The following is a 24,949-nucleotide window of genomic DNA, read 5'->3' on the forward strand; positions in this document are numbered from 1 at the left end:
GTCAACATTAATTTGTTGCGTTCCAAAGCAGCATTTTCCAAACTGGGCAACTTTAAGAGGTGTGGATTTCAACTCCCAGAATTCCCCAGCCAGCACGCTGGCCGGGGAATTCTGGGAGTTGAAGTCCACATCTCTTAAAGCTGCCAAGTTTGAAAAACACTATCGCAGAGCCTCACAACTTGCTCAAAGCACCTTTGTAACCTCACACATTTTATATTGCATATTTTTTTCCATTTATATTATGTGTGTATCTCTCAATGCACAAACTACTATCGCTATGAATAAAATACCTTAATGAAGTAGAGAAGAGAAAAAGCTCCCGTCTAGTGCAGCTTTCAAAGAACGGGGAGGTTTCCTCTTTGATTAGTAAACCGACAATAACTTGTGGTTTCACAATGTTTGGTCACAGCCTTCAGTACATCTCGCCTATAATCAGCTTCGATCGTTCAGGGAGCAAAAAAAAACCTGGTGTGTGACACTTCCACACACACCTTCCTTGTTGAGGAGCATACAGCAGGGAGCACACCTGAACCCAAGACTTCAAGATGAAAACTTCTTGGATGTTCTATGGAATTGGGATCATTTTTTGCAGCGTCCTTCTGGTGACTGGTAAGTGAAATTGATCAAGAGAAATCCCTGCAGAATTGTTCCTGGGGTGAGGTGGGGATTGGGGAAATTGCCCATTGTTTTACCTGGCACATCCATCCCTTAACAATTCTCCTAGGAGACTTTTTAAAAAATGATAATAATAATAATCCTGGTGAAGGGGACTTAAATACTGTAAGGTAAGGATGTGTGTGCACCCACCCACCTACAAGCATTGCTTTATCTGATGCATTCATCTCTTGGTATGGTTTATAAGGGACTTTTTAACAGTCATTTAGTAAAAGTAGGACTGTGTATCTTTTTCCTACTGTATTACCAAACAAGGAGCGTAGATAGATAGATAGATAGATAGATAGATAGATAGATAGATAGATAGATAGATAGATGATAGACAGACATATGATAGACAGAGATGATAGATAGATAGATAGATAGATAGATAGATAGATAGATAGATAGATAGATAGATAGATAACAGAGATGATAGATAGATAGATAGATAGATAGATAGAAGATAGATAGATAGATAGATAGATAGATAGATAGATAGATGATACAGACATATGATAGATGATAGATAGATAGACAGACAGACAGACAGAGATGATAGATAGATAGATAGATAGATAGAGAGATAGATAGATAGATAGATAGATGATAGATAGATAGATAGATAGATAGATAGATAGATAGATAGATAGATAGATGATAGATAGCTAGACAGAGACAGACAGGTGATAGATGACAGAAAGAGAGAGAGAGAGAGAGAGAGAATTGCTCAATTTGTAGAAACTTTTTATAATCTTAGAATTTATAATTTCAGTTATAAAACTTTACTTTGCATTACCCACAGAGCACAATAAAGATTATTTGTTAAATTCATTTTTTCCCGAATGCCATCACTCTGCTTAACAACTAGTTCCCACAACACTGTCAAATAATTTACTAAGACTGTATTACTTTTATTCTTCTCTTCCTTACTAGTATCCATCCCTTCCAACTTATTACTATAACCATGTTGCTTGTATCTTTCAATTTATATTGTTTTTATTTGTTTCCTAGTACGATTTGATAGCTTCTTAGTAACCTTGACTATCACTAAGTGTTGTATCTTTTTATTCTTGATGAATGTATTTTATTCTCCTTATGTACACTGAGAGCATATATACCTAAGACAAATTCCTTGTGTGTCCAATCACACTTTGGCCAATAAAGAATTGAATTGAATTGAATTGAATTCTATTCTATTCTATTCTATTCTATTCAGAAATGCTTGAATAAAATGCTTATTTTATCCTACTTTAAAGTGATGTAGGGATAATAATGGCTATATGTAAAAACTAAGAAATTCTGGAATAAAATAACTTCTTTTATCATGATTTAAAAGTGATGGAGGGGGAGAAGGGTACATATAAAAATATTCATCAACTAATTCAGCAAAATGAGCACTTCGGTATTTTTTTGCATTTTAAAAAGTTTTACTGCTTGCTATTTGTTAAAAGTAAGAAATGTTGGAATAAAATGCTTATTTTATCCTCATTTAAAATGTTGCGGGGGATTAATAAGGGCTTTTTGTTAAAGGCAAGAAACACTGGAATAAAATTAATTATTTTATCCTGATTTAAAAGTGATGGGAGGAAGAGGGTGTACACATACAAATATTCATTAAATACTTCTAATTTAATAAAAATGAGCACTACGGTATTTCTTGCATTTTAAAAAGGTTGCTGTTTGTTAAAAGAAATGTGGGATCAAATTCTTTATTTTATCCTGATTCAAAGTGATGGAGGAAAACAGAGACAGACACCGAATTTAAATACTTTTAATGCAATAAAATGAGCGTTCTGGTATTTTTTACATTTAAAAAAATTCATTCCTTACATTTTCATAACTATGCTTTAAAATAACAATTCAAAGGTGCTTGATCCTAACAAAACTGTTTGGTTTGATTTTATGGGATAACCTAAATTGTGAAGTCCTTCCTTCCTTCCTTCCTTCCTTCCTTCCTTCCTTCCTTCCTTCCTTCCTTCCTTCCTTCCTTCCTTCTTTCAACAAATGGAATATATCACTTTTGCCTTATGAATTTCGATATTTTTCGGTATTTTACCATCTTCCCTGGGAACGTGTCTTTTTTAAGACTTGACTGTTAACAGCTCATTTCTGGTAAAAATACCCTTCATTGTAGTTCTTAAATCCCCCCAAAAGCAATTCAGAAGGGTAACAAATGCAGAAGCTGGAACTGGGGCGGCGGGGGAAATCCAAAATTAATGGACATTATTTTATATATATATATATAAATGTTTTAGTAAAGTTTTACAAAACACATAAAACACAAATTAACACAAGAGAGTAAAGAAAAAAGAAAAGAAAAGTGAAAGTGTAGAAAGAAAGAATCAAAAGGAAAAAAAATGAAAAGAAGTTTCTAATTTCCTTCGCAACCAATATAAATACAATTGCAGAATGATCTCTTATTTTATGAATACCCAAAAAAAAACAACCCCTCACTTTTTTGAATTATCCATTTTTTTTTCCTAATCATAAAACCCTGAAATCATAAGGGCATTTTTCTGCTTCATGCAAAAACTCTACCAATGTGCAGATGGGCGGATATCAAATGTTCTTACAACCTTGTGCGAAAGAGAGAAACGGAAAAATATGCAGTTGTTAACAGATCTGCACCCTTTTATTTATTTATTTTTTATTTATTTTATTTTTATTAGATTTTTATACCGCCCTTCTCCCGAAGGACTCAGGGCGGTGTACAGCCAGATAATAAAAAACCCACAATATAAACATTAAAAACAAAAACTTAAAACCAAGCATATTACAAAGATGGCCGAAATTTAAAAATTTAAAACCCTAAAATAATAACCCCAATTAAAATTTAATAAAACTTTTAACCCAGTCCCGCTTGAATAAATAAATGCGTTTTCAGCTCACGACGAAAAGTCCGAAGATCAGGCACTTGGCGTAAACCAGGGGGAAGTTCGTTCCAAAGAGTAGGAGCTCCCACAGAGAAGGCCCTACCCCTGGGGGCCGCCAGCCGACATTGTTTGGCGGACGGCACCCTGAGAAGATCCTCTCTGTGTGAGCGTACGGGTCGGTGGGAGGCATAAGGTAACAGCAGGCGGTCCCGTAAGTACCCAGGCCCCAAGCCATGGAGCGCTTTAAAGGTAGTAACCAAGATCTAAAAGCGCACCCGAAAGACCACAGGAAGCCAGTGCAGACTGCGCAGTAATGGTGTTCCATAAAGGAATTCTGGATCTGGACCCTCAAAACTGAAAACTAGAATAAATAGGGTTGGAAGGGACCTTGGAGGTCTTCTAGTCCAACCTGTTGCCCATGGCAGGAGATTCTATATCATTCTGGACAAGTGGCTTTCCAATCTCTTCTTAAAATCTCCAGTGATGGAGCACCCACAACTTCTAGAGGCAAGTTGTTCCACTGATTAATTCTTCTTACTGTCAGAAAATTTATCCTTTGTTCTAGGCTGGATCTCTATTTAATGATCCTGTGACTTCTTGTCGTGCCTTCAGGTACTTTGGAGAATAAGTCCCACACTTCTCTGGGACAGCCCCTCAAATATTTATTTATTTATTTTTTATTTTATTTATTTTGTCACAACATCATACAAAAAGATTATATCGTATATAAACATATATATGAGTAAATATTAGGAGGTATAAGCATATATATATATATATATAGGAAGAAGAAAAGAAAAACAATAGGACAGGAACGGTAGGCACGTTTGTGCGCTTATGCACGCCCCTTATGGTCCTCTTAGGAATGGGGTGAGGTCAATAGTAGAAAGTTTTTGGTTAAAGCTTTTGGGATTATGGGAAGAGACCACAGAGTCAGGTAAAGTGTTCCAAGCACTGATGATTCTGTTACAGAAGTCATATTTTCTGCAATCTAGATTAAAGCGGTTAACATTAAGTTTAAATAGAATACCTTGATGAACGTATCTTTTCTTTTATGTACACTGAGAGCATATACACCAAGACAAATTCCTTGTGTGTCCAATCACACTTGGCCAATAAAAAATTCTATTCTATTCTATTCTATTAAGTTTAAATCTATTGGTTGCTATTGTATTGTATTGTATTGTATTGTATTGTATTGTATTGTATTGTATTGTATTGTATTGTATTGTATTGTATTGTATTATATTATATTATATTATATTATATTATATTATATTATATTATATTATATTATATTATATTATATTATGTTATGTTATGTTATGTTATATTATATTATATTATGTTATATTATGTTATATTATATTATTATATTGGGACACTGCTATCATATCATACCCTAACCTTTCTCTTTGATAGGCATATCTAGCTCCCTCAACCGTTTGTTGTGTGGTTTAGTTTCCAGCCCCGCCTAATCATCTTTGTTGCTCTTCTCTGCACTTTTTTCTAGCATCTTTTGTATCATAGGGACTAAGTCACAGGTCTCCAACCTTGGCAACTTTCGGCCTGGCGGACTTCAATTCTCAGAATTCCCCAGCCAGCTTTGCTTTGCTGGCTGGGGATTCTGGGAGTTGAAGTCCGCCAGGCTGAAAGTTGCCAAGGTTGGAGACCTCTGGACTAAGTCAACGGTCAACTCAACAAAGTTGTAGGTTTTCCCATCATGGTATCTCCCAGGAGAAAGTCCAACGGATGCTAATGACCTTGGGGGGGGGGAAATAAAAAGATGAAAACATTCTACATATATACACACACAACAGACTTGCCAATTAAAGGGGGGGAAAAAAGCTTTAAGAAGTCCAGGCTTTGACTGACCTATCTGGACAATGATGGAGATGGCTCACCTTTTTTCAATTGTGCCTCATTCATGCGAGTCAGTCTTGACACACACTCCCTCTCCTTCCCTCCCTCCCTCTCAAGTAAACTGTTGGGGTCACACATTAAATAGGGCTGAATCAGGCAGGAAGCGTGAGTGTGGGGCAGCCATTCTTTTAATAAATTCTATTTTCTTTTAGTCCTCCCTCTCTCCCATCTCCCACACTCTCTCTTTCTCTCTTCCTCTTTCTCTCCCTCCCTCTCTCTTCCTCCCGATCTCTCTCCCATCTTCTTCCCTCTCTCTTTCTCTCTTCCTCTCTCTCTCCCTCTCTTCTCTTCCTCCATCTCTCTCTCTCTCTCTCTCTCTCTCTCCCTCCCTCCCTCTCTCCTCTCTCTCTCTCTCCTCTCCCTCTCTCTCCCATCTTCTTCCTCTCTCTCTCTTCTCTCTCTCCTCTCTCTCCTCTCTCTCCTCCTCTCTCTCTCTCTCCTCTCTCCTCCTCCCTCTCTCTCCCTCTCTCTCTTCCTCCCTCTCTCCTCTCTCCCATCTTCTTCCTCTCTTTCTTCTCTCTCCTCTCTCTCCCTCTCTCTTTCTCTCTTCCTCCCTCTCTCTCTCCCTCTCTCTTCTCTCTCCCTCCCTCCCTCCCTCTCTCTCCCTCTCTCTTCTCTCTCCCTCCCTCTCTCCCTCCCTCTCTCTTCTCTCTTCCTCCCTCTCTCTCTCTCCTCTTCTCTCTCTCTCCCTCTCTCTTCTCTCTCTCCTCCCTCTCCCTCTCTCTTCTCTCTTCCTCCCTCTCCTCCCTCTCTCTTCTCTCTTCCTCCCTCTCTCTCCCTCTCTCCCTCTCTCTTCTCTCTTCCTCCCTCTCTCCCTCCCTCTCTCTCCCATCTTCCTCCCTCTCTCTTCTCTCTTCCTCCATCTCTCTCTCCTCTCTCTTCTCTCTCTTCCTCCATCTCTCTCCCTCTCTTCTCTCTCTCTCCTCCTTCTCCCTCTCTTCTCTCTTCCTCCCTCTCCCTCCTCTCTCTTCTCTCTTCCTCCTCTCTCTCTCCTCTCTCTCTCTCTCTCTCCTCCTCTCTCTCTCCTCTCTCTTCTCTCTTCCTCCCTCTCCCTCTCCCTCTCTCTTCTCTCTCCCTCTTCTCTCTTCCTCCCTCCCTCTCTCCCTCCCTCTCTCTTCTCTCTTCCTCCTTCTCTCCCTCCCTCTCTCTCCCATCTTCCTCCCTCTCTCTCTCTCTCTCTCTCCCTCCCTCCCTCTGTCTCCCATCTCACTCCCTTCCTTCTGAATCAAGCAGGAAGCGTGAGTGTGGGGCAGCCATTCTTTTAATAAATACTATTTTCTTTTAGCCCTCTCCCTCCCTCCCTCCCTCCCTCTCCCTTTCTCTCTTCTTCCCTCCCTCCCTCCCTCCCCTCCCTCCTTCCCTCCGTGTTGGGGGGACACACATTAAATAGGGCTGAATCAGGCAGGAAGCGTGAGTATGGGGCAGCCATTCTTTTAATAAATTCTATTTTCTTTTGGTCCTCTCCCTCCTTCTCTCTTTCTCTCTCTCTCTCTTCCTCCCTCCCTCCCTCCCTGTCTCCCCACCCCCTCCCTCCATCTCACACACATAGCAGCTTCCAGGGAAGAAGCTACAGGTAACGGGGGTTTGACCTTAGGGCAACATCAAGATGAAATTAGCACCCCCTCCCCCCCAAAAATCAAATGCAGCTTTAGAACTACAGGTAAACCACACGTTTTTAGGAGACTGCAGGCATTCTGTACTCCGAAGCCTCAACAGATGAAGGTTCTTGAGAAAGTCTACCGGTTCTGTCTTTTGGGACAGCTACAATGTGGGAAGGTTGATTTGGAATCAAAAGATGGAATGCCAGGCCAGGCTTCGCTTTGCACAATATATTGAGTCAATATATGATTGGCTAATTTTTTTTGGGGGGGCGGCGGCTGCCAGGTTCCCAAACCCCGCCAGCATTGCAGATAGGGTGAGGAAAGGGGTGACTCAGCTCATTTCACGTCTTTTGTTTCTCATCGAAAGATTAGCCTGCAAAATCCTCGGTGTCTGAAAATGAATAGAATAGAATAGAATAGAATTTTTATTGGCCAAGTGTGATTGGACACACAAGGAATTTGTCTTGGTGCATATGCTCTCAGTGTACATAAAAGAAAAGATACGTTCATCAAGGTACAACATTTACAACACAATTGATGAAATGTACCTTGAAATGTACCTTGAAAGGCTGGGGGTTTCGGTTTCCTTTGCACCTATCCTAAATTTAGCTTCCGGCCCTTTTTCAGATGCATTTCTCAATATTATTAATAGTCCAACTTCTCTTTCAGGCAACCTCGATGTCTCATAACTGTTGGAAAACACGTGATTAAAATCAAACCCCGGATTAAAAGGCATTATTAAAGAACATTCTCATTTCTTACGGTCTTATTGACGCATTTAATTTGAATTGCAGAGTTGGAACGGGACCTTAGAGGTCATCTAGTCCAACCCTCTCTTCAAGCAGGAGGCCCTCTACCATTTCAGACAACCGGTTGTCCAATCTCTCCTTAAAAAACCTCCAACGTCGGAGCACCCACAACTTCTGGAGGGGAAAAAAAATCCTTCCACTAATTCAGGGGTCTCCAACCATGGTCCCTTTAAGACTTGTGGACTTCAACTCCCACAGTCCCTCAGCCAGCAAAGCTTCAGGGGTCTCCAACCTTCAGGGGTCTCCAACCTTGGTCCCTTTAAGACTTGTGGACTTCAACTCCCAGAGTCCCTCAGCCAGCAAAGCTTCAGGGGTCTCCAACCTTCAGGGGTCTCCAACCTTGGTCCCTTTAAGCAAAGCTGGCAGAGGAACTCTGGGAGTTGAAGTCCACAAGTCTTAAGGGGACCAAGGTTGGAGACCCCTGCACTAATTCATTGTTCTAATGAAATATCTCCTTAGTTCTAGGTTGCTTCTCTCCTTGATTAGTTTCCAATGTGTTTTAAGCTTACTGGCAGGAGGAAGATGAAGATGAAGAGAAAGTTCTGGTGGACAACAAGTGCCAGTGTGTAAAGGTGACATCCAAATTTGTCCCAGATAAAGAGAACCCTGAAGAAAAAGTCCTGGAGAGGAACATCCGTATCATGTAAGTGATGCTCTATCTTCCCTCTGCATTTTGCGTTTCCGAAAGACATCATCGGAGAAAGAAATGGGGGCAAGGATAGAGATGCGCAACTTCTGGAGCAAGCGTGGATAACCTAAGCTCACCCATATCCAGCGGTGGGATTCAAATAATTTAACAACCCGGTTCTCTGCCTTAACGATTTCTTCCAACAACCAGTTCACCAAACTGCTCAGAAAGTTAACAACCGGTTCTCCCCAAATGGTGCGAACCGGCTGAATCCCACCACTGCTCATACCCCAATCTTTTTGTAGCTCTCAAATATTTAGACACAAGAACAGTTTTTCCCCGAACGCCATCACTCTGCTAAACAAATAATTCCCTCAACACTGTCAAACTATTTACTAAATCTACACTACTATTAATCTTCTCATCGTTCCCATCACCAATCTCTTTCCACTTATGACTGTATGACTGTAACTTCTGTTGCTTATCATTAAGTGTTAAATTATTCCCTATGACCATCATTTGTGTTGTAAATGTTAAATGTTGTACCTTGATGAACATATCTTTTCTTTTATGTACACTGAGAGTGTATGCACCAAGACAAATTCCTTGTGTGTCCAACCACCCTTGGCCAATAAATTCTATTCTATTCTATTCTATTCTATTCTATTCTATTCTATTCTATTCTATTCTATTCTATTCTATTCTATTCTATTCAAAGCTCCTTCTAACAGAATAATAGCAGTGGTGGGTTGCCTCTGGTTCGAACTGGTTCTTGCAAACCAGTAGTAAACCCAGAGGGAGGCTCCGCCCACCGACCCTGATGTCATTAGGGAGCTTCTGAGCATTTGTGCGCGATCCCGTTGTGAACCGGTAGTAAAGGTAAGTAAATCCCACCCCTGAATAATAGAATAACAGAGTTGGAAGGGGGTCCTTAGAGGTCTTTTAGTCCAACCTGCTACTCAAGTATTTCAAAAAGATGGTTGTCCAATCTCTTCTTAAAAACGTCCAGCATTGGAGCACCTACAACTTCTGGAGGCAAGCCGTTCCACCGATGAATCTTTTCTCACTGTCAGGAAATTTCTCCTTAATTCTAGGTTGAATCTCTCTTTTTTTGGATCTTCCACCTGCTACTTCCTGTCCTGCCCTCAGGTGCTTTGGAGCAGAGAGGTCTCCAACCTTGGCAACTTTAAGACTTGTGGACTTCAACTCCCAGAGCTTTGCTGGCTGAGGAACTTTGGGAGTTGAAGTCCACAAGTCTTAGTTGCCAAGGTTGGAGACACCTGCTTTGGAGAACAGATCAACTCCCTCTTCTCTGGGACAGTCCCTCTCAAGCAAGGGTGATATTCAGCAGGTTCGGACAGGTTCTGAAGAACCAGTAGCGGAAATTTTGAGCAGTTCAGAGAACTGGCAAATACCACCTCTGGTTGGCCCCAGAGTGGGGAGGGAATGGAGATTTTGCAATATCTTTCCCCCAGGAGGTGGGAGGGAATGGAGATTTTGCAGTATCCTTCTCCTGCCACATCCACCAAGCCATGTGCCCACACCTGTAATTCAATGCATCCCACCCACCCACCCGCGCATGCGCATGTGAGCCCCCCCGCTGCACTCCCCCTCCTTTTGGTATGCAATGGCACGGTGGGTCCAGTAGGCCCATTTTTTCCCCCTCCCCTGGCTCCAGAGGATTTCTTGGAGCCTGGGGAGGGCGAAAACAGCCTCCCCCCGCCGGAAGCCCTCCGGAGGCCAGAAACAGCCTGTTTCCCAACTTCCTGTGGGCCCGGAAGGCCCGAAAATGGAGCTGAGCTAGGGCAATGCCTGTGTGCTCACAGATATGGTTCTGCGTGCATCACAGTACTAGCTTCTTTTACATCTTATACAATCTACAACAGGGGTCTCCAACCTTGGTCCCTTTAAGACTTTTGGACTTCAACTCCCAGAGTTTCTCAGCCAGCAAAGCTGGCTGAGGGACTCTGGGAGTTGAAGTCCACAAGTCTTAAAGGGACCAAGGTTGGAGACCCCTGATCTACAACATCCACAATCTTTGGCCAGTAGGACAGAGTGCAGGGGATTATGGGAGATGCAGTCTTAAGACACTTGGGAAACAGTTGTAGTAGGACAACTATAGATCCCTGTTGCATTTCATGAGAACAAACTAATATGCAGTCCATTTTTTTAATTATTATTATTTCCTTTTTACAGGATCCCCCTCAACGCCAGGGAGAACATTTCTGATCCCACGTCGCCCGTGAGAACGAAATTTGTCTACAAGATCTCCAAGCTGTAAGCTTTTTTCTCTTCTTTTATCTATGGAGATTCTCAGTCCTCCAGGTCACCGTTGTTCCCAAAGGGGCTTTTCCCCCAAAAGGTAGCTGGGCTTTGTTTTTTCCTTGAAGATGTTTCTCTTCTCATCTGGAGAACCGAGGAAGCTTCTTGGAGGAGAAGAGAAACGACTTCAAGAAAACACGAAGTCCAGTTGCCTTTTGGAAAATAGCCCCTTTGGGACTTTCTGTTATTTGTGGTTCAAACGTCATCCAAACTTACTTACTTACTTACTTTCTTTCTTTCTTTCTTTCTTTCTTTCTTTCTTTCTTTCTCTCTCTCTCTCTCTCTCTTTCTTTCTCTCTCTCTCTCTTTCTTTCTTTCTTTTTCTATCTTTCTCTCTCTCTCCCTCTCTCTTTCTTTTTCTTTCTTTCTCTCTTTCTTTCTCTCTCTCCCTCTCTCTTTCTTTTTCTTTCTTTTTCTTTCTTTCTCTTTCTTTCTTTCTTTCTCTCTCTCTCTTTCTTTCTTTTTCTTTCTTTCTTCTTCTCTCTCTCTTTCTCTTTCTTTCTTTCTTTCTCTCTCTTCTTCTCTCTCTCTCTTTCTCTTTCTTTCTTTCTTTCTTTTTCTTTCTTTCTTTCTCTTTCTTTCTTTCTTTCTTTTTCTTTCTTTCTTTCTCTTTCTTTCTTTCTTTCTTTCTTTCTTTCTTTCTTTCTTTCTTCCTTTCTTAAGCCATGGTCACATGATTTCCATTCAGATGCTTGACCACTGACTCAGATTCACTCAACAACTGTATTACTAACTTAACAACGGTTGTGCTTCACTTAACAACTGTGGCCAGAAAGGTCATAAAATGGAGCAGAACTCACTCAACAAACGTCTCCTTGCCTAACAACAGAAAATTTGGGCTCAGTTGAGGTCGTAAGTCGAGGACTACCTATAATTCTTTTCCGACCAATCAGAAGGCAATACAGATAATCCTCAACTTGCAATCATTCGTTTAGTGACTGTTTGAAGCTACAGCAGCAGTAAAAACAGTGACTTAGAATGATTATTGTTACACACTCACGACTGTTGCCATGGTCCCCATGGTCAAGTGGTCAAGATTCACTTAACTGTGTGACTAATTTAACAATTATGATTCACTTAACAACAGTGGCAGGGGAGGTTGTACAGTGGGGCAAAACTCGCTTACTAACTGTCTCACTTAGTAACAGAAATTTTGAGGTCAATTGTAATCCTCAATCCCCATATACAGTAGTGGCCAAAATTGTGGAAACCTTTTGGGGAAAGTGTATTTTCTAAAACTAGCTAATAACACCACTTTTTTGGAGGGGAAGTAGCACCATAAAATTATATATCAATGGAAAGATAATTTAATCAAGAATGTAATGCAATAACTTTTATGAAGGATTTGCTATTAGAAGAGCAGTTACAGTATAAAGAAGAAAAGTGAAACACGTAGAAAAAATGAGATACACAAAAATTATCACCATAGAAAAAACGAGATATACAAAAATGATCACCATGTCAGTGAATACTTAGTTGGGTAACCTTTAGCATGAATTATGACCTTACAACATCTTCCCATGGAGTGAACCGAGTCTTTTAGTTCTGCAGCTGTTATCATGTGAAACCAAGATTGAAGGATGGCTTCTATTAACTGGGTTTTATTGCTGGGTTGCTTCTGACTAACCAGTTTCTTTAGTCGGCTCCCTAGATTTTCAATTGGGTGAAGGTCTGAGCTATTCCCAGGCCATTCCAGCAGTGCAATAGGATTATCTTGAAATTCAAAAAAATAAAATAAAAAAAGTGGTGTTATTAGCCATCAAACCTCAAAAATACACTTTTCCCAGAAGGTTTCCACAATGTTGGCCAATTACTATACTCCGACCTAGAGCAATTTAAAGCTTTCTTCTATTAATAAAGACCAAGGCAGGAACTCCTAGCAAAATGATTTTATAGAATTTCTTTCGCTTAGCAAGCGAAGGAAATTCTATAAAAATCATTTCTCCCTTTCGGCAACAAACGGGAAGCTTGACTGATATTTCTGGGATATCTTTTTCATCGCCCGGGCTTAATTGTTTTCCTTGCCATCTTTTGTTCCAGCTGTGACAAATGCTATGACACCCCGAGGACTGAAAATGGAGTGACGTTCGGCTCAAGCACATTATGCGGTCATCCTCAAGAACCATGTTACACCTACGACAGGAATAAGTGCTACACGGCTTCTGCCTTGTTCACACACAAGGGGAAAACGTCGACCATTCAGACAGCCCTAACCCCTGAATCCTGCTATCCGGATTAGATCACACAACTGTCGCGTTTTGTTGAGCATTGTGAGCATGTCTACACCATAGATAACGTCCGTTGGCCCTTATTATGTCAGTTATTCCACAACTCATTTCGGGGTGTGTGTGTGGTGGAGGCAGTTCAGGGGTGAAATGCTCCCGGTTCGGACCGGATCGCCAGTTCTGGTAGCGATGGCGGTGGGTGGTTCGGAGAACCAGTAGCAAAAATCCCTTCACACACACCCCCCGCCCATGCCTAGCTGGGCCGCATGATCATCAGAGGTTTTTTTTTTACTTTTAAAAACATTTTTTTTTCGGCCAAAAAAATGCTTTTAAAAGTAAAAAACAAAAAGGCTTCTGATGATCGCGCAGCTCGGTTGGGATGGTCAGAGGAGCCTTTTAAAAGCATTTTTTTACAACCTCTTCGGCTGAAGAGGTTGTAGAAAAAAATGCTTTTAAAAGTAAAAAACAACAACAACAAAAGTTGGCCAAGCCCACCCAGTCACATTACCACCGCTCCCATTAAGCCACGCCCACAGAACCGGTAGTAACAAAATTTGCATTTCACCACTGAGGCAATTATATATCCCAAGCTTTAAGGACCATCCTCTCCCTCCTTCCTTCCTTTCTCCCTGCCATTTTGAATATCTGTATTGATCCATGGACAAAAAAAACCAAAAACCCCCATACAATTAAGAAAGAGAAGGAAGAGCTCAATTGAACTTTCTACGTTCTCCCAAAGGATCCTGGGAATTGTAGTTTGGCTTGGCTGCGGTGCGAATCTGCTGAGGCATCTTACTTAGATCTTTCTCTTGGAAGAACTGTTCTCCTGGGTGAAAGAGACAAGCCACCCTAAGTCTTTGGTGTAGACATCCTCCCATTGCTCTGAATGCTGAAAAGGACGCTTAAAAATTACCCATCTCTTCCTCTGCATCAGCAGAATGCTCCCCCACGATTTCTTCCACGCGCTTCTTCCGCTTTAAACCACCGTTGCTTTCCTCTTATTGTCTGCATTCTGTACTTACCCTTGTCATTCATTGCATGCCATCAATAAAAATAATATGTCATTAGAGCGACGGTCATTTCATCGGAATTCAGCTTTTTGAGTCAGATTTCTAACTGCTCTAAAAGCGGCATAAAGAATCCATTTGGTCTAGCGGTTAAGGCGCCGGGCTAGAAAATGGGAGACGGTGAGTTCTAGCCTCACCTTAGGCATGAAAGCTAGTTGGGTAACCTTGGGTAAATCACCAGGAGACAGTGAGCTCTAGCCCTGCCTTAGACATGAAATGCAGCTGGAGGATTTTGAGCCAATCGCCAGGAGACTGTGAATTCTAGTCCCACTTCATCCATGAAAGGCAGCTGGGTGTCTTTGGGCCAATCGCCAGGAGACTGTGAATTCTAGTCCCACTTCATCCATGAAAGGCAGCTGGGTGTCTTTGGGCCAATCGCCAGGAGACTGTGAATTCTAGTCCCACTTCATCCATGAAAGGCAGCTGGGTGTCTTTGGGCCAATCGCCAGGAGACGGTGAATTCTAGTCCCACTTCATCCATGAAAGGCAGCTGGGTATCTTTGGGCCAATCGCCAGGAGACTGGGAATTCTAGTTCCGTGTCAACCATGAAATGAAGCCGGGTGTCAATCAATCTCTCTCAGCCCAATGGTTATTATGGGCAAAATAGGAAGAAAAAGAATGATTAGATATGTTCATTGCCTTAACTTGGTATATGTATGTGCGTATAAAACAATAAAGGCAGGAAATTAAGTAAATAAATATTCTTCAAAGGCCAGTGTGCCATCAACATGTTTTGGAGTTGATCCTTGTAAACTGGGTGCTCATTGTGACCTATAGCTCCCAAATGTTTCCCCTCTTTACTCCAGTTTAAGATGCCAATGTGGACAATATACTATTGTGGTCTGAATGGAGGAATCTGCCTGAAATGACATCTTCCACAGTGGTGAACCTGTGGATCCAACAGCTTCTCCTGGTCTTCTAGGGGAAACTACTCTTTTCTATCTGGTTGTCCCAAAGGTGCATTTTTTCAAGAGGCAACTGGACTTTCTTGTTTTTTCTTTGAAGACATTTCGCCTCTCATCCAAGAAGCTTCTTCAACTCCTTCTTCAGCTCTAGAAGCGAAGCGTCTTCAAAGAAAAAACCAGAAAGTCCAGTTGTCTCTTGAAAAAAGCACCTTTGGGACAACCATGATTTGAGCAGGGTCTCAACCATGGTCCCTTTAAGACTTGTGGACTTCAACTCCCAGAGTCCCTCAGCCAGCTTTGCTTTGCTGGCTGAGGGACTCTGGGAGTTGAAGTCCACAAGTCTTAAAGGGACCATGGTTGGAGACCCCTGATCTGGAGGACTGAGAACCTCCGTAGACTTGTCTATCTGGTTGTTCATTTGTTCTCCCATCCAACCACATTTCTTGTGGTTGTCAGGAGGATTGGAAACTCGCTTCACATAGTAGTAGGTGATGTTAGGATAGGGGCCGAATTTGATTAGAGGGAACTGACAATCACAATTTTTAGAACGATGTGTGCTAAAGCAGTAGGGACAGCAACACAGCACAAACCCACCTTCTGGTGCACAATAAGGACAGATTGCAGGCAGGGGAATAAGATGGAAGATCCCGGAATCTCCTGCCTATTGTGGGTGGGGAAACACAACTAAGCAGCAGTTGTGTATGGTGTAGTTAGAGACAGCAAGAATAGAATAGAATAGAATAGAATAGAATAGAATAGAATAGAATAGAATAGAATAGAATAGAATAGAATAGAATAGAATAGAATTTTTTATTGGCCAAGTGTGATTGGACACACAAGGAATTTGTCTTTGGTGCATATACTCTCAGTGTACATGAAGAGACAAGATACGTTCATCAAGGTGCAACACTTACAACACTTAATGATAGTCATAGGGAACAAATAAGCAATCAGGAAACAATATCAATATAAATCAGAACAATACAAGCAACAAAGTTACAGTCATAAAGTCATAAGTGGGAGGAGATGGGTGATGGGAACGCTGAGAAGATTAATAATAGTGCAGATTTAGTAATAGTTTGACAGTGTTGAGGGAATTAGTTGTTTAGCAAACTGGTGGAAGAAAATATTTGTCATTGGATGACTCTTGAGTTTTTCTAGGTGTACCAAGCAGGTCTGTGGATTGCAACTACATCATTTATTCTGATTAATACAGATTAACAGAGTTGGAAGGGACCTGACAGGTCATCTAATCCAACCCCCGCCCAAGCAGGAGACCCTACACCATTTCTGACAGATGGCAGTCCAGTCTCTTCTTGAAAGCTTCCAATGATGAAGCTCCCACAACTTCCGAAGGCAGCTTTTGTTCCAACCAGTTGCAAAAAAAAGGCAGAACTAAGATTTTGTAAGGTATTGCTCAGAAAATTTTATCCAGGTACATGTCCTTAGAAAGGATTCCTATTCAAATAACATCATAGATAGAGCTGTAGTCGGCTTCCATTCTCTTGATCATTGGATTCTTTGGTCTTGGTATTTGTTTCCCACCACTGATGAATAATCTTCTCTGAGCTCTTTGCATTTCTGGGGTTCAATCTTGGTGCTCTTCAAACCCCCCACTTTTGGCTCAACGTCATTCTGTTCCTCCAGCATCTGCTGCAAAAACTGAATCAAAACATATAATTTCACTCAATTGTTCAAAGGTACAGATTTGGGGGAGCCAATTTTTGCTGACCCAAAGACTTTAGAAACCTGATCTTATAGAGTTGCAGGATCTGGTGTCCCCGCCACTCAACAGATTCCTGGAATATAAACTTTTTCTGACTATCACAATTTGGGTCGTCACCTGCTTGGTAAGGGGAAGATCAGCTGTTTTTCAGGCAGAATCTTTTCAGGTGCAATTATCTAATCTCCAAGAGATCTGGAACCTGTTGTAGTCTGCCAGAACCCTGTGGAGCTAGTAGCAGACAGTGACTGAGTGACTCAGCCGAATAGGTTGTAAAAAATGCTTTTAAAAGGTTAAAAAAAAAGAGGCTTTAACGATCCCAGCTGAGCCACCTGATCATCATTTTTTTCCCTTTTAAAAGCATTTTTTTTACAACCTACTCGGCCAAATAGGTTGTAAAAATGCTTTTAAAAGGTTAAAAAAAAGGCTCTGACAATCACAGCTGAGCTGCCTAAAAAAAAAGGATTGCACGCCACAGCTGATCATCCCCCCCTTCCGTGCGCTGTTCTACTTACCACATGCCTCCTTTTGGTGTGCACTGCACACACGCACACCTTGTATTTGGTGCTTGGTGCATTTGGTGCGTAGTGCACACTGCGTATGCACACCCGCAGCGCACTTGTGCAGCCAGCAAGCCAGTAGTAAACCGATTCAGATTTCACCACTGGTTATAAGTTTGTTTGTTTTTAATAATTTTTTTTTTCATTTTTAACAAACATACATAAAATCATCATCAATCCAAATACATTGTGTCGGTGGGTTGATCCCCAATCCTGTGTGCCCATATACATTCCAATTAATTTATCTAAACTAGCATTTTATCAATCTGATATGTAGACGGAGTGGCTGTGGATGCCGGCACCCCGGTACAGTCAGCTGCAGCCACGGCTGTCTGTTGGGGGCGAGTCATTGGCTCCAATGGAGAGGGTGCGCAACTTGGGCGTGCTCCTGGATGGGCGGTTGTCTTTCGAAGACCATTTGACAGCCGTCTCCAGGAGAGCTTTCTATCAGGTTCGCCTGATCCGCCAGTTGCGGCCCTTCCTGGACCGCGATGCCCTATGCATGGTCACTCATGCTCTCGTTACCTCTCGTCTGGACTATTGCAATGCTCTCTACATGGGGCTCCCCTTGAGGAGCACCCGGAGACTCCAGTTAGTCCAAAATGTGGCTGCGCGGGTTATTGAGGGAGCAGTTTGGAGCTCCCATGTAACACTTATCCTGCGCAGACTGCACTGGCTGCCTGTTGTCTTCCGGGTGCGCTTCAAGGTGTTAGTTACTACCTTTAAAGCGCTTCATGGCTTAGGACCGGGATACCTACGGGACCGTCTACTGCCAATGTCTATCTCCCAACGACCGGTGCGCTCTCACAGACAGGGGCTCCTCAGGGTGCCGTCAGCCAAGCAATGTCGGCTGGCGGCCCCCAGGGGGAGGGCCTTCTCTGTGGGGGCTCCTACCCTATGGAACAAGCTTCCCCCTGGACTCTGACAAATACCTGACCTTAGGACCTTCCGCTGCGAACTTAAAATCTACTTATTTCGTCTTGCTGGACTCGCTTAAATTTTAAATTATCAAATTGATTTTATGGGTTTTAAATTTTTTGTAAATTTTAGAGGGTAATATTTTATCTATAAGTAGCCATATCAAATAGGTTTTTTAAGGGTTGTTTTTAGTTTTGTATTGTTGTTTTCTTTCTGTATTTTATTCTTGGCTGTACACCGCCCTGAGTCCTTCGGGAGAAGGGCGGTCTATTAATAAAAATATTCTATTCTATTCTATTCTATCTCAGCTATAATCAAATAATTTCTAATTAATTATAACATTCCAATTTCTCCCTCAACTTTCCAAATTAATATGACACATCTTCAAATCCATTCCCTAAAAACAATTATATAATTTAAACATTTCCCTATATTCTAACCTTTCTTAATTCCCTTTAATGTAATTCCCCTTCTAATCATTGATAAAAGAGATCCCATATTTATTTATTTTATTTATTTATTTTGTCACAACAGTATATATAAGCATAAGCATGAAAGTAACTATATAATAATATATAAGCATATATATAAGTATAAGTATCTAATAACTATACGAATTGGATACAATGAAAGGGAGCATTAGGACAGGAACGGTAGGCACGCTTGTGTTCTTATGCACGCCCCTTACAGACCTCTTAGGAATGGGGTGAGGTCAACAGTAGACAGTTTTTGGTTGAAGCTTTGGGGATTTTGAGAAGAGACCACAGAGTCAGGTAGTGTGTTCCAAGCATTAACAACTCTTATAATTTTAAAATTTAAAATATAATTTTAAAATTTAAAATATAATTTTAAAATTTAAAATTTTATAATTATAAAATGTTCTCTAATTTCTAGAGAAAATTTACTCACCACTGGTTATAAGTTGAGGACTACCTGTGCCTACATACCATCTCGAGTAGGGATGTTGAGGGCTGGAGGCCAAGGGATATGGAAAGAGAAATCTGTCCTAGTCTAAAACTAGGAGAAGCAGCCGGTCGCTAAATGAACAGGGATTCCCTTTTGTTTTGCAATCACGTTTGAAGAAAAAGGAGAACCGAAGGCTAGGAATCAGAGAACAGCACCTTCGTGCCCTCCAGATATTTGGGATGTTGACTGTGCTGGCTGCAACTAATTTTAAAGAAACACCGAAACATCTGGAGGCTAAGAGATTGGTTTACTGCTAAGTGAGTGGTAGGCATTGGAGGTTTACTGTACCTCTGGGATCCGATAACCTTTTTTTACAAGAAATTCCTGGAAAGAGTGAGTTCCATGAAGCTGTATGAGCTGGGCATCCTGCAAAAATCATCCAAAAATCAGAATAAGGACTCTTTCCCTTTCCTTCTTTCCTTCTTTCCCTTCCTTCCTTGCTTGCTTACTTGACAGACTAACAGAACAGAATAACAGAGTTGGAAGGCACCTTGGAGGCCTTCTAGTCCAACCCCCTGGCTCAGGCAGGAAACTCTATGACAAATGGTTGTCCAATCTCTTCAAAATAAGTTCCTTCCTTCCTTCCTTCCTTCCTTCCTTCCTTCCTTCCTTCCTTCCTTCCTTCCCTCCCTCCTTCCCTCCCTCCCTTTCTTCTTTTATTTCCTTCTTTCCTTCCTTCCCTTCCTCCTTCCTTCCCTCCCTTCCTTCTATTATTTCCTTCTTTCCTTCCTTCCCTCCCTCCTTCCCTCCCTCCCTTCCTTCTATTATTTCCTTCTTTCCTTCCTTCCTTTCTTCCTTCCCTCCCTTCTTTTCCTTCCTTCCTTCCTTCCTTCCTTCCTTCTTTCCTTCCTTCCTTCCTTTCCTTCCTTCCTTCCTTCCCTCCTCCTGCTCCTTCTTCTCCTCCTCTTCCCTTCCTTCCTCCCTTCCTTCCTCCCTTCCCTCCCTTCCTTCCTTCCTTCCTTCCTTCCTTCCTTCCTTCCTTCCTTCCTTCCTTCCTTCCTTCCTTCCTTTCCTCCCTCCCTCCCTCCCTCCCTTCCTGCTACTCCCCTTCTCCCTCTCTCCCTCCCTCTCAACAGGAAGTTGCAACATACCTCTTCACTTAAGATCCTTCTGGAATTCCTGAGGTTGCTCTCTTTCGGGTTTTCTAAAGGCTCACTCAAATTCTGTTTTTTCCACGTCTTTGGGTCCAGATACCAAGCTCCATATCTGATCTTTCTCTCCCATCTGGATCGGCAAGCATCCTGGGAGAAGAGAAAGAGGGAAGGGACATCACTTTCATGGGGTCAAAAGTTAGGAGTTGACCTATCTCATGATGTCTCCCTTCCTGCTCAGTAGCAAAAATAGAAGCTGAAGATTCAACCATCAACTGTAGGAGAAGAGCAAGGCAGAACTAGAGGGTGGAGTTAAGCCCATCATCAGCTTGGCATTGTTATGTTGCCACAAAGGGTGCAGATCAGGGGTGAAATGCTCCCGGTTCCGACCGGCTCGCACGATCCGGTAGCAATCTTGGCTGGTGGTTCAGAGAACTGGTAGCAATCGCGGTGCGACGCTCCGCCCACCCGCCCGGCTGTCGTTTTAACCAGGTTTTAACCAGGAAGCAATGTGTTTTGTACTGCCTGCGCCCGCGCAGAAAGGTTTTGCGCATGCGCAGAGGGTTTGTGCGCGCATGTGACGCGCGCGCACTTCTGAACTGGTAAGGAAGGTAAGAAAGTCCAGTTGCCTCCTGAAAAAAGCACCTTTAGGACAACCATGACCTCGATGACTGAGAGTCTTCACAGACTTTCAGTCATTGCTAAATGAGTCCTTTGTATCCAATGGGACTTTTTGGCTAGAAATAAAGGTTGTTGTACAGCAAAGAAACATCATAAATCTTAGTCACGTGACCACAGGACAAAAGCCCATAAATGCAAGACAGTATTGTGATCACATGACCACAGGGTGGCCCTAGCCCAGGGGTCTGCAAACTTGGCTCTTTTAAGACTTAAGCTTTGCTGGCTGAGGAACTCTGGGAGTTGAAGTCCACAAGTCTTAAAAGAGCCAAGTTTGCAGACCCCTGCCCTAGCCATTGTAACTCTGAAACCGGGTCGTAAGAAGCTCTAGGTTGTAAGTCAAGGACTTTAGGTATGAAGCATCTTTTTTTTTTTCTTTGCAAGCGAAATGTCTTCGGTTCTTCCAAACAAAACTCAAGGCTTAACAAAATAATCTTCATTCAAAGGACTGTGTACTTGGATGTTTAGAGGTCACCCACCTTAGAAGGCCTAATATCCTGATCGGGTTTCTTTCGAACAGCTCGAAAAGGTAGTATCCCGAAATGCTTCTTCAGGTCCATTGGTAGATCACGGAGTTCCTCAACACGCAGCGGGTGAAACATCGGGAGGGTGGTCTCGTAACCCGCATCAAACATACTTAGAATGGTGTCTTCATCCACGTTGTACTTCTCCCCTCCCTGAAATAGGAACTCAAAGTCAAAAGCTCGAGTATCCAACAGACACATCATTTTTATCATAAGAGCTGCCAGAAGGCAAGAGCAGCTCAAGCAAAAAGGACAACTCGGGAGCAGGGCCAAGAGATGATTGGACTCTCCCATAAGGTTTAAAAGACCAGCAATGGTGTTTGGGCTTTGTTCTGTCCTCCTTCGCCTCCGTCTGAGTGATGGCTTAATTAGCCGGCACTATCAGCTCTGGCAGCAAAATAGCGAGTGTCTGCCAAGTGTCTCTGTTATCTCCCTTGACGCCGATGAGTCACCCAGGAACAAACTTCAGCTCTTAGTTAATCAGTTGATTTGCCTGCTACAAAGAGGCATAGCAGCTCTGGCTGCCTTTATATCCTGTGGGGTGTGGCTCCATGACTCAGCACTTCCTAGGCCTGGCCCACCCCTGCTTCTGTTGTTCCCTCATCTCCTGCCTTTGAAACCTAGGGTCCAGCCAAGCCTGATTGCCATCAGCTGGGTCTGAAGGCGTGGCCTGGGGGGGGAAAGAGTCAGGGGATGGAGGCCTCGTTATCTCCTCCACCTGGCCTGCCTCTGGCTCCTGGAGCTGAGCCAGGGAAGCCGGTGCTCCAGAGGTAAGTCCTGATGGCCCTTCCCTCTCACTTTCCAAGTCACTTTCTGGCAGGAGGCCTGGCTCGGGGGATGCAGACACAACAGGCTTTGCCGGAAAACAACGTTGATAGCTTTGTCTTCTTGAATTTATTTTGTATCGGTTTTCTTCTGAACGTTTGCCAAGAAAGGTCTTTGGCAGTTTGCCTAATTTGACCAAGGTTTGCGATAGGACTGAGGAATTTGTGTTGGGAGGAATTTGTTTTAATTTGAGTTGAACGACGCTGGGAATGAAGTAATTCTCAGCGGTTCGAGTAAAGTTTGTTTGTTTGTTTTCACGGACTGAGTTTCCTACTACCTACTTGGGCCTGGCCACAACACCAAGCTGGAGAAACTGACACAGGAATTGTTTGACTTACGAGAGAACTGAATCCGTCACAAAGTTCTTTGGTGGCTCGCTTGATGTTCTCATCGAGGGGAGGGACGTAATTCAACCTGGCTTTCAGTTCTCTTGCTGCCACTTTTGTGGGGGAGAACCAGGTGTACAGAGCCTCGTTTTCTGGATCCTTGCTGAAAAAGAAACATTTACACGTCCATATTGATCAAGCAGCAAACCCCACGATGTTTAATGAGATGGTCTCACCGCCTAAGCCAGAGATCTCCAATCTTGGGAACTTTCAGCCTGGGTGACTTCCGCTCCCAGAATCCCCTAGCCAGCTTTGCTGGCTGGGGAATTTTGGGAGTTGAAGTCCGCCAGGCTGAAAGTTATCAAGGTTGGAGACCTCTGGTCTAAGCACTAAACTGCAGCCTTATTATCTCTGCTCCGATGGGACTAATTAACATCACTGAATATTTATTAACGAGTTATTTTTCCTAAGTACAATAACCAAAGGAATCCGTGGGGACCAATCCAGAGCTTCAAGGTGGTAGTGTAGGAAGAAAAATCCCCGATCCAGTTCCAAGCCGGGAATAAAATGAAGGCTGATTGGAAAGAAAGTTGGTTTATTGATGAAGCAGAATCACCCGCAGCATGTGGTTCTGGGACAGCTGACCAAACGGCTGAATGAGTGGATGGATCTTTACGGTTTCTGTAACTTTGAAGTTTGAGATTTGTGCAATATGGGCTTTGTGTTCTGAACAAGCATTGGGTGATTCTGATTGTGGCTGCTGGCTATGTCCTGTGTTAGATTTTTTTGGGGTGAGGGGCCGCTTGCCCGAATCCCGTTCATTCTTGCTTTTGTTCACTGTCGAAATGTTCGCTGCAAGGGCTTTTCGAAATATCCTGTCTTGGATGGATTTCTGCCAAGGCAGTATTTGCTTTGCTTATGAATGGGGCCATCTAGACAGTCACCTTCCTCTTTCAATAAGCTCGTTATCTCCTTAAGTGCCGGCATCTGAAGTTAGCTTTTTGTTACAATATTTTCTTAAAGTGTTCTGGCTGGAATGTGGAATGGGCTTGAGGCACATTTTTTTATTAGCACCTTGGTCTTTTGGCTTTTCCGAGGCTTTTCCTTATGGCTAATATTTTGTGGGAGATAACGGGGGTGGGTGGGTTTGACTTCTTCTTACAGTAGCCATGACTGCAGGAGAAGGAGAGGCAGAACCTGGGGTTCGGGGTCAAGAGAGGAACCAGCCTAGAATTGTTACGTTCCCACAAACAATCCAACTGCAACCGTTCCATTAACTCTAGCACCAATTCAGTGATAACTGTTAGTTGACTGTTAGATTTTTGTGCCCAAGTATGCTTCAACTTATGACCACAACTGAGCCCAAAATTCCTGTTCCTAAGCAGTTGTCACCTGAGTTTTGTCCCCTTTTAAAACCTTTCTTCCCCTGCCCTGCAGTGATTAAGGGAATCACTGCAGTCGTTAAGTTAATAATACGGTCGTTGAGTGAATCTGGTTTTCCCACTGACTTTGCTTAGCAACAGAAATCTTGATCACAGTTGCAGTCATAAGTCGAGGACTATCTGTCCATCACTCTTAGTGTGCACACTCCCACGCCATCATAAATTTTTTAAATAATTAAATACATGTTAAGTGTTTCTTTGCAGACACTAAATGAGAGTTGTGTCTTATTGGTGCCTTTTTCCTGATATTATGACCTTCCAGTTTAACCTATGTTTTCTATTTTCCTGTCCAAAAACAAACTAGACTGAACTAACTTTGTTTAGTTTTCCTGGTTTGTTTAGTTTGTTTAGTAAGAAACAAACCAGACATTTGGGGAAGTGTGGAGCTTTCCTGGCTGAGGAACTCTGGGAGTTGAAGTCCACAAGTCTTAAAGTGACCAAGGTTGGAGACCCCTGAACTAGAAAGCTCTGAAAACTGTTTATTAACTTATCACCACAAGATGGCGGTCAGGAGTCAAGCAGTTGTCAAGTGTATTGCAGAGTAAATTAGACATACATATAGCACTTAGACTTCTATACTGATTCACTATGCTTTACAACCCTCTCTAGGCGGTTTACAGAGTCAGCATATTGCCCCCCAACAACAATCTTCGGCCTATAATCATTTCTTTAGCCTGAAACAAGTGAATTATCACCAATCCTCTGAGCCCAAAATTCTGGTGGCTCAGCAGACTAAGTCTGTCTGTTATTAACAGCAGCTGCTTGCAATTACTGCAGGTTCAAGTCCCACCAGGCCCAAGGTTGACTCAGCCTTCCATCCTTTAATAAGGTAGGTAAGATGAGGACCCAGATTGTTGGGGGCAATAAGTTGACTTTGTATATAAT

At 42.5% G+C, this 24,949-nt stretch overlaps 2 protein-coding genes across 3 annotated transcripts in view; one reads left to right on the top strand and one right to left on the bottom strand.

Annotated features, from left to right (window-relative positions):
* Nucleotides 1–410: 410 nt before the first annotated feature.
* Nucleotides 411–13,297, top strand: JCHAIN (joining chain of multimeric IgA and IgM). The gene is made up of 4 exons (XM_058193420.1): nucleotides 411–609; nucleotides 8,368–8,506; nucleotides 10,688–10,768; nucleotides 12,854–13,297. The coding sequence occupies exons 1-4, from the start codon at nucleotides 546–548 to the stop codon at nucleotides 13,050–13,052; spliced, it is 483 nt and encodes a 160-aa protein (XP_058049403.1). The 5' UTR covers nucleotides 411–545; the 3' UTR covers nucleotides 13,053–13,297.
* A 2,656-nt stretch (nucleotides 13,298–15,953) lies between these two features.
* The window catches only part of LOC131203334 (putative protein FAM47C), a 28,266-nt gene continuing 19,270 nt past the window's right edge, over nucleotides 15,954–24,949 (bottom strand). Inside the window, exons 4-8 of one of the 2 annotated variants that reach the window (XM_058193418.1) lie at nucleotides 22,635–22,785; nucleotides 21,427–21,624; nucleotides 20,270–20,419; nucleotides 19,467–19,544; nucleotides 15,954–16,673 (exon numbers count right to left, since the gene is read on the bottom strand). In XM_058193418.1, coding sequence (XP_058049401.1) covers nucleotides 16,521–16,673; nucleotides 19,467–19,544; nucleotides 20,270–20,419; nucleotides 21,427–21,624; nucleotides 22,635–22,785 — 730 coding nt within the window. In that variant the 3' untranslated portion in view covers nucleotides 15,954–16,520. The remainder of the gene's footprint in view (nucleotides 16,674–19,466; nucleotides 19,545–20,269; nucleotides 20,420–21,426; nucleotides 21,625–22,634; nucleotides 22,786–24,949) is intronic. The other variant, XM_058193419.1, reaches the window with a different exon arrangement.

This window comes from Ahaetulla prasina, chromosome 8 (genome assembly GCF_028640845.1).
Source record: "Ahaetulla prasina isolate Xishuangbanna chromosome 8, ASM2864084v1, whole genome shotgun sequence".
Lineage (NCBI taxonomy): Eukaryota > Metazoa > Chordata > Lepidosauria > Squamata > Colubridae > Ahaetulla > Ahaetulla prasina.

Excerpts from the sequence above, each read along its gene's own strand:
- JCHAIN (XM_058193420.1), top strand. The coding sequence starts at position 546 with ATGAAAACTTCTTGGATGTTCTATGGAATTGGGATCATTTTTTGCAGC. Across the intron at positions 8,507-10,687 it reads GAGAGGAACATCCGTATCAT|GATCCCCCTCAACGCCAGGG; the intron begins GTAAGTGATGCT and ends TCCTTTTTACAG. Across the intron at positions 10,769-12,853 it reads GTCTACAAGATCTCCAAGCT|CTGTGACAAATGCTATGACA; the intron begins GTAAGCTTTTTT and ends CTTTTGTTCCAG.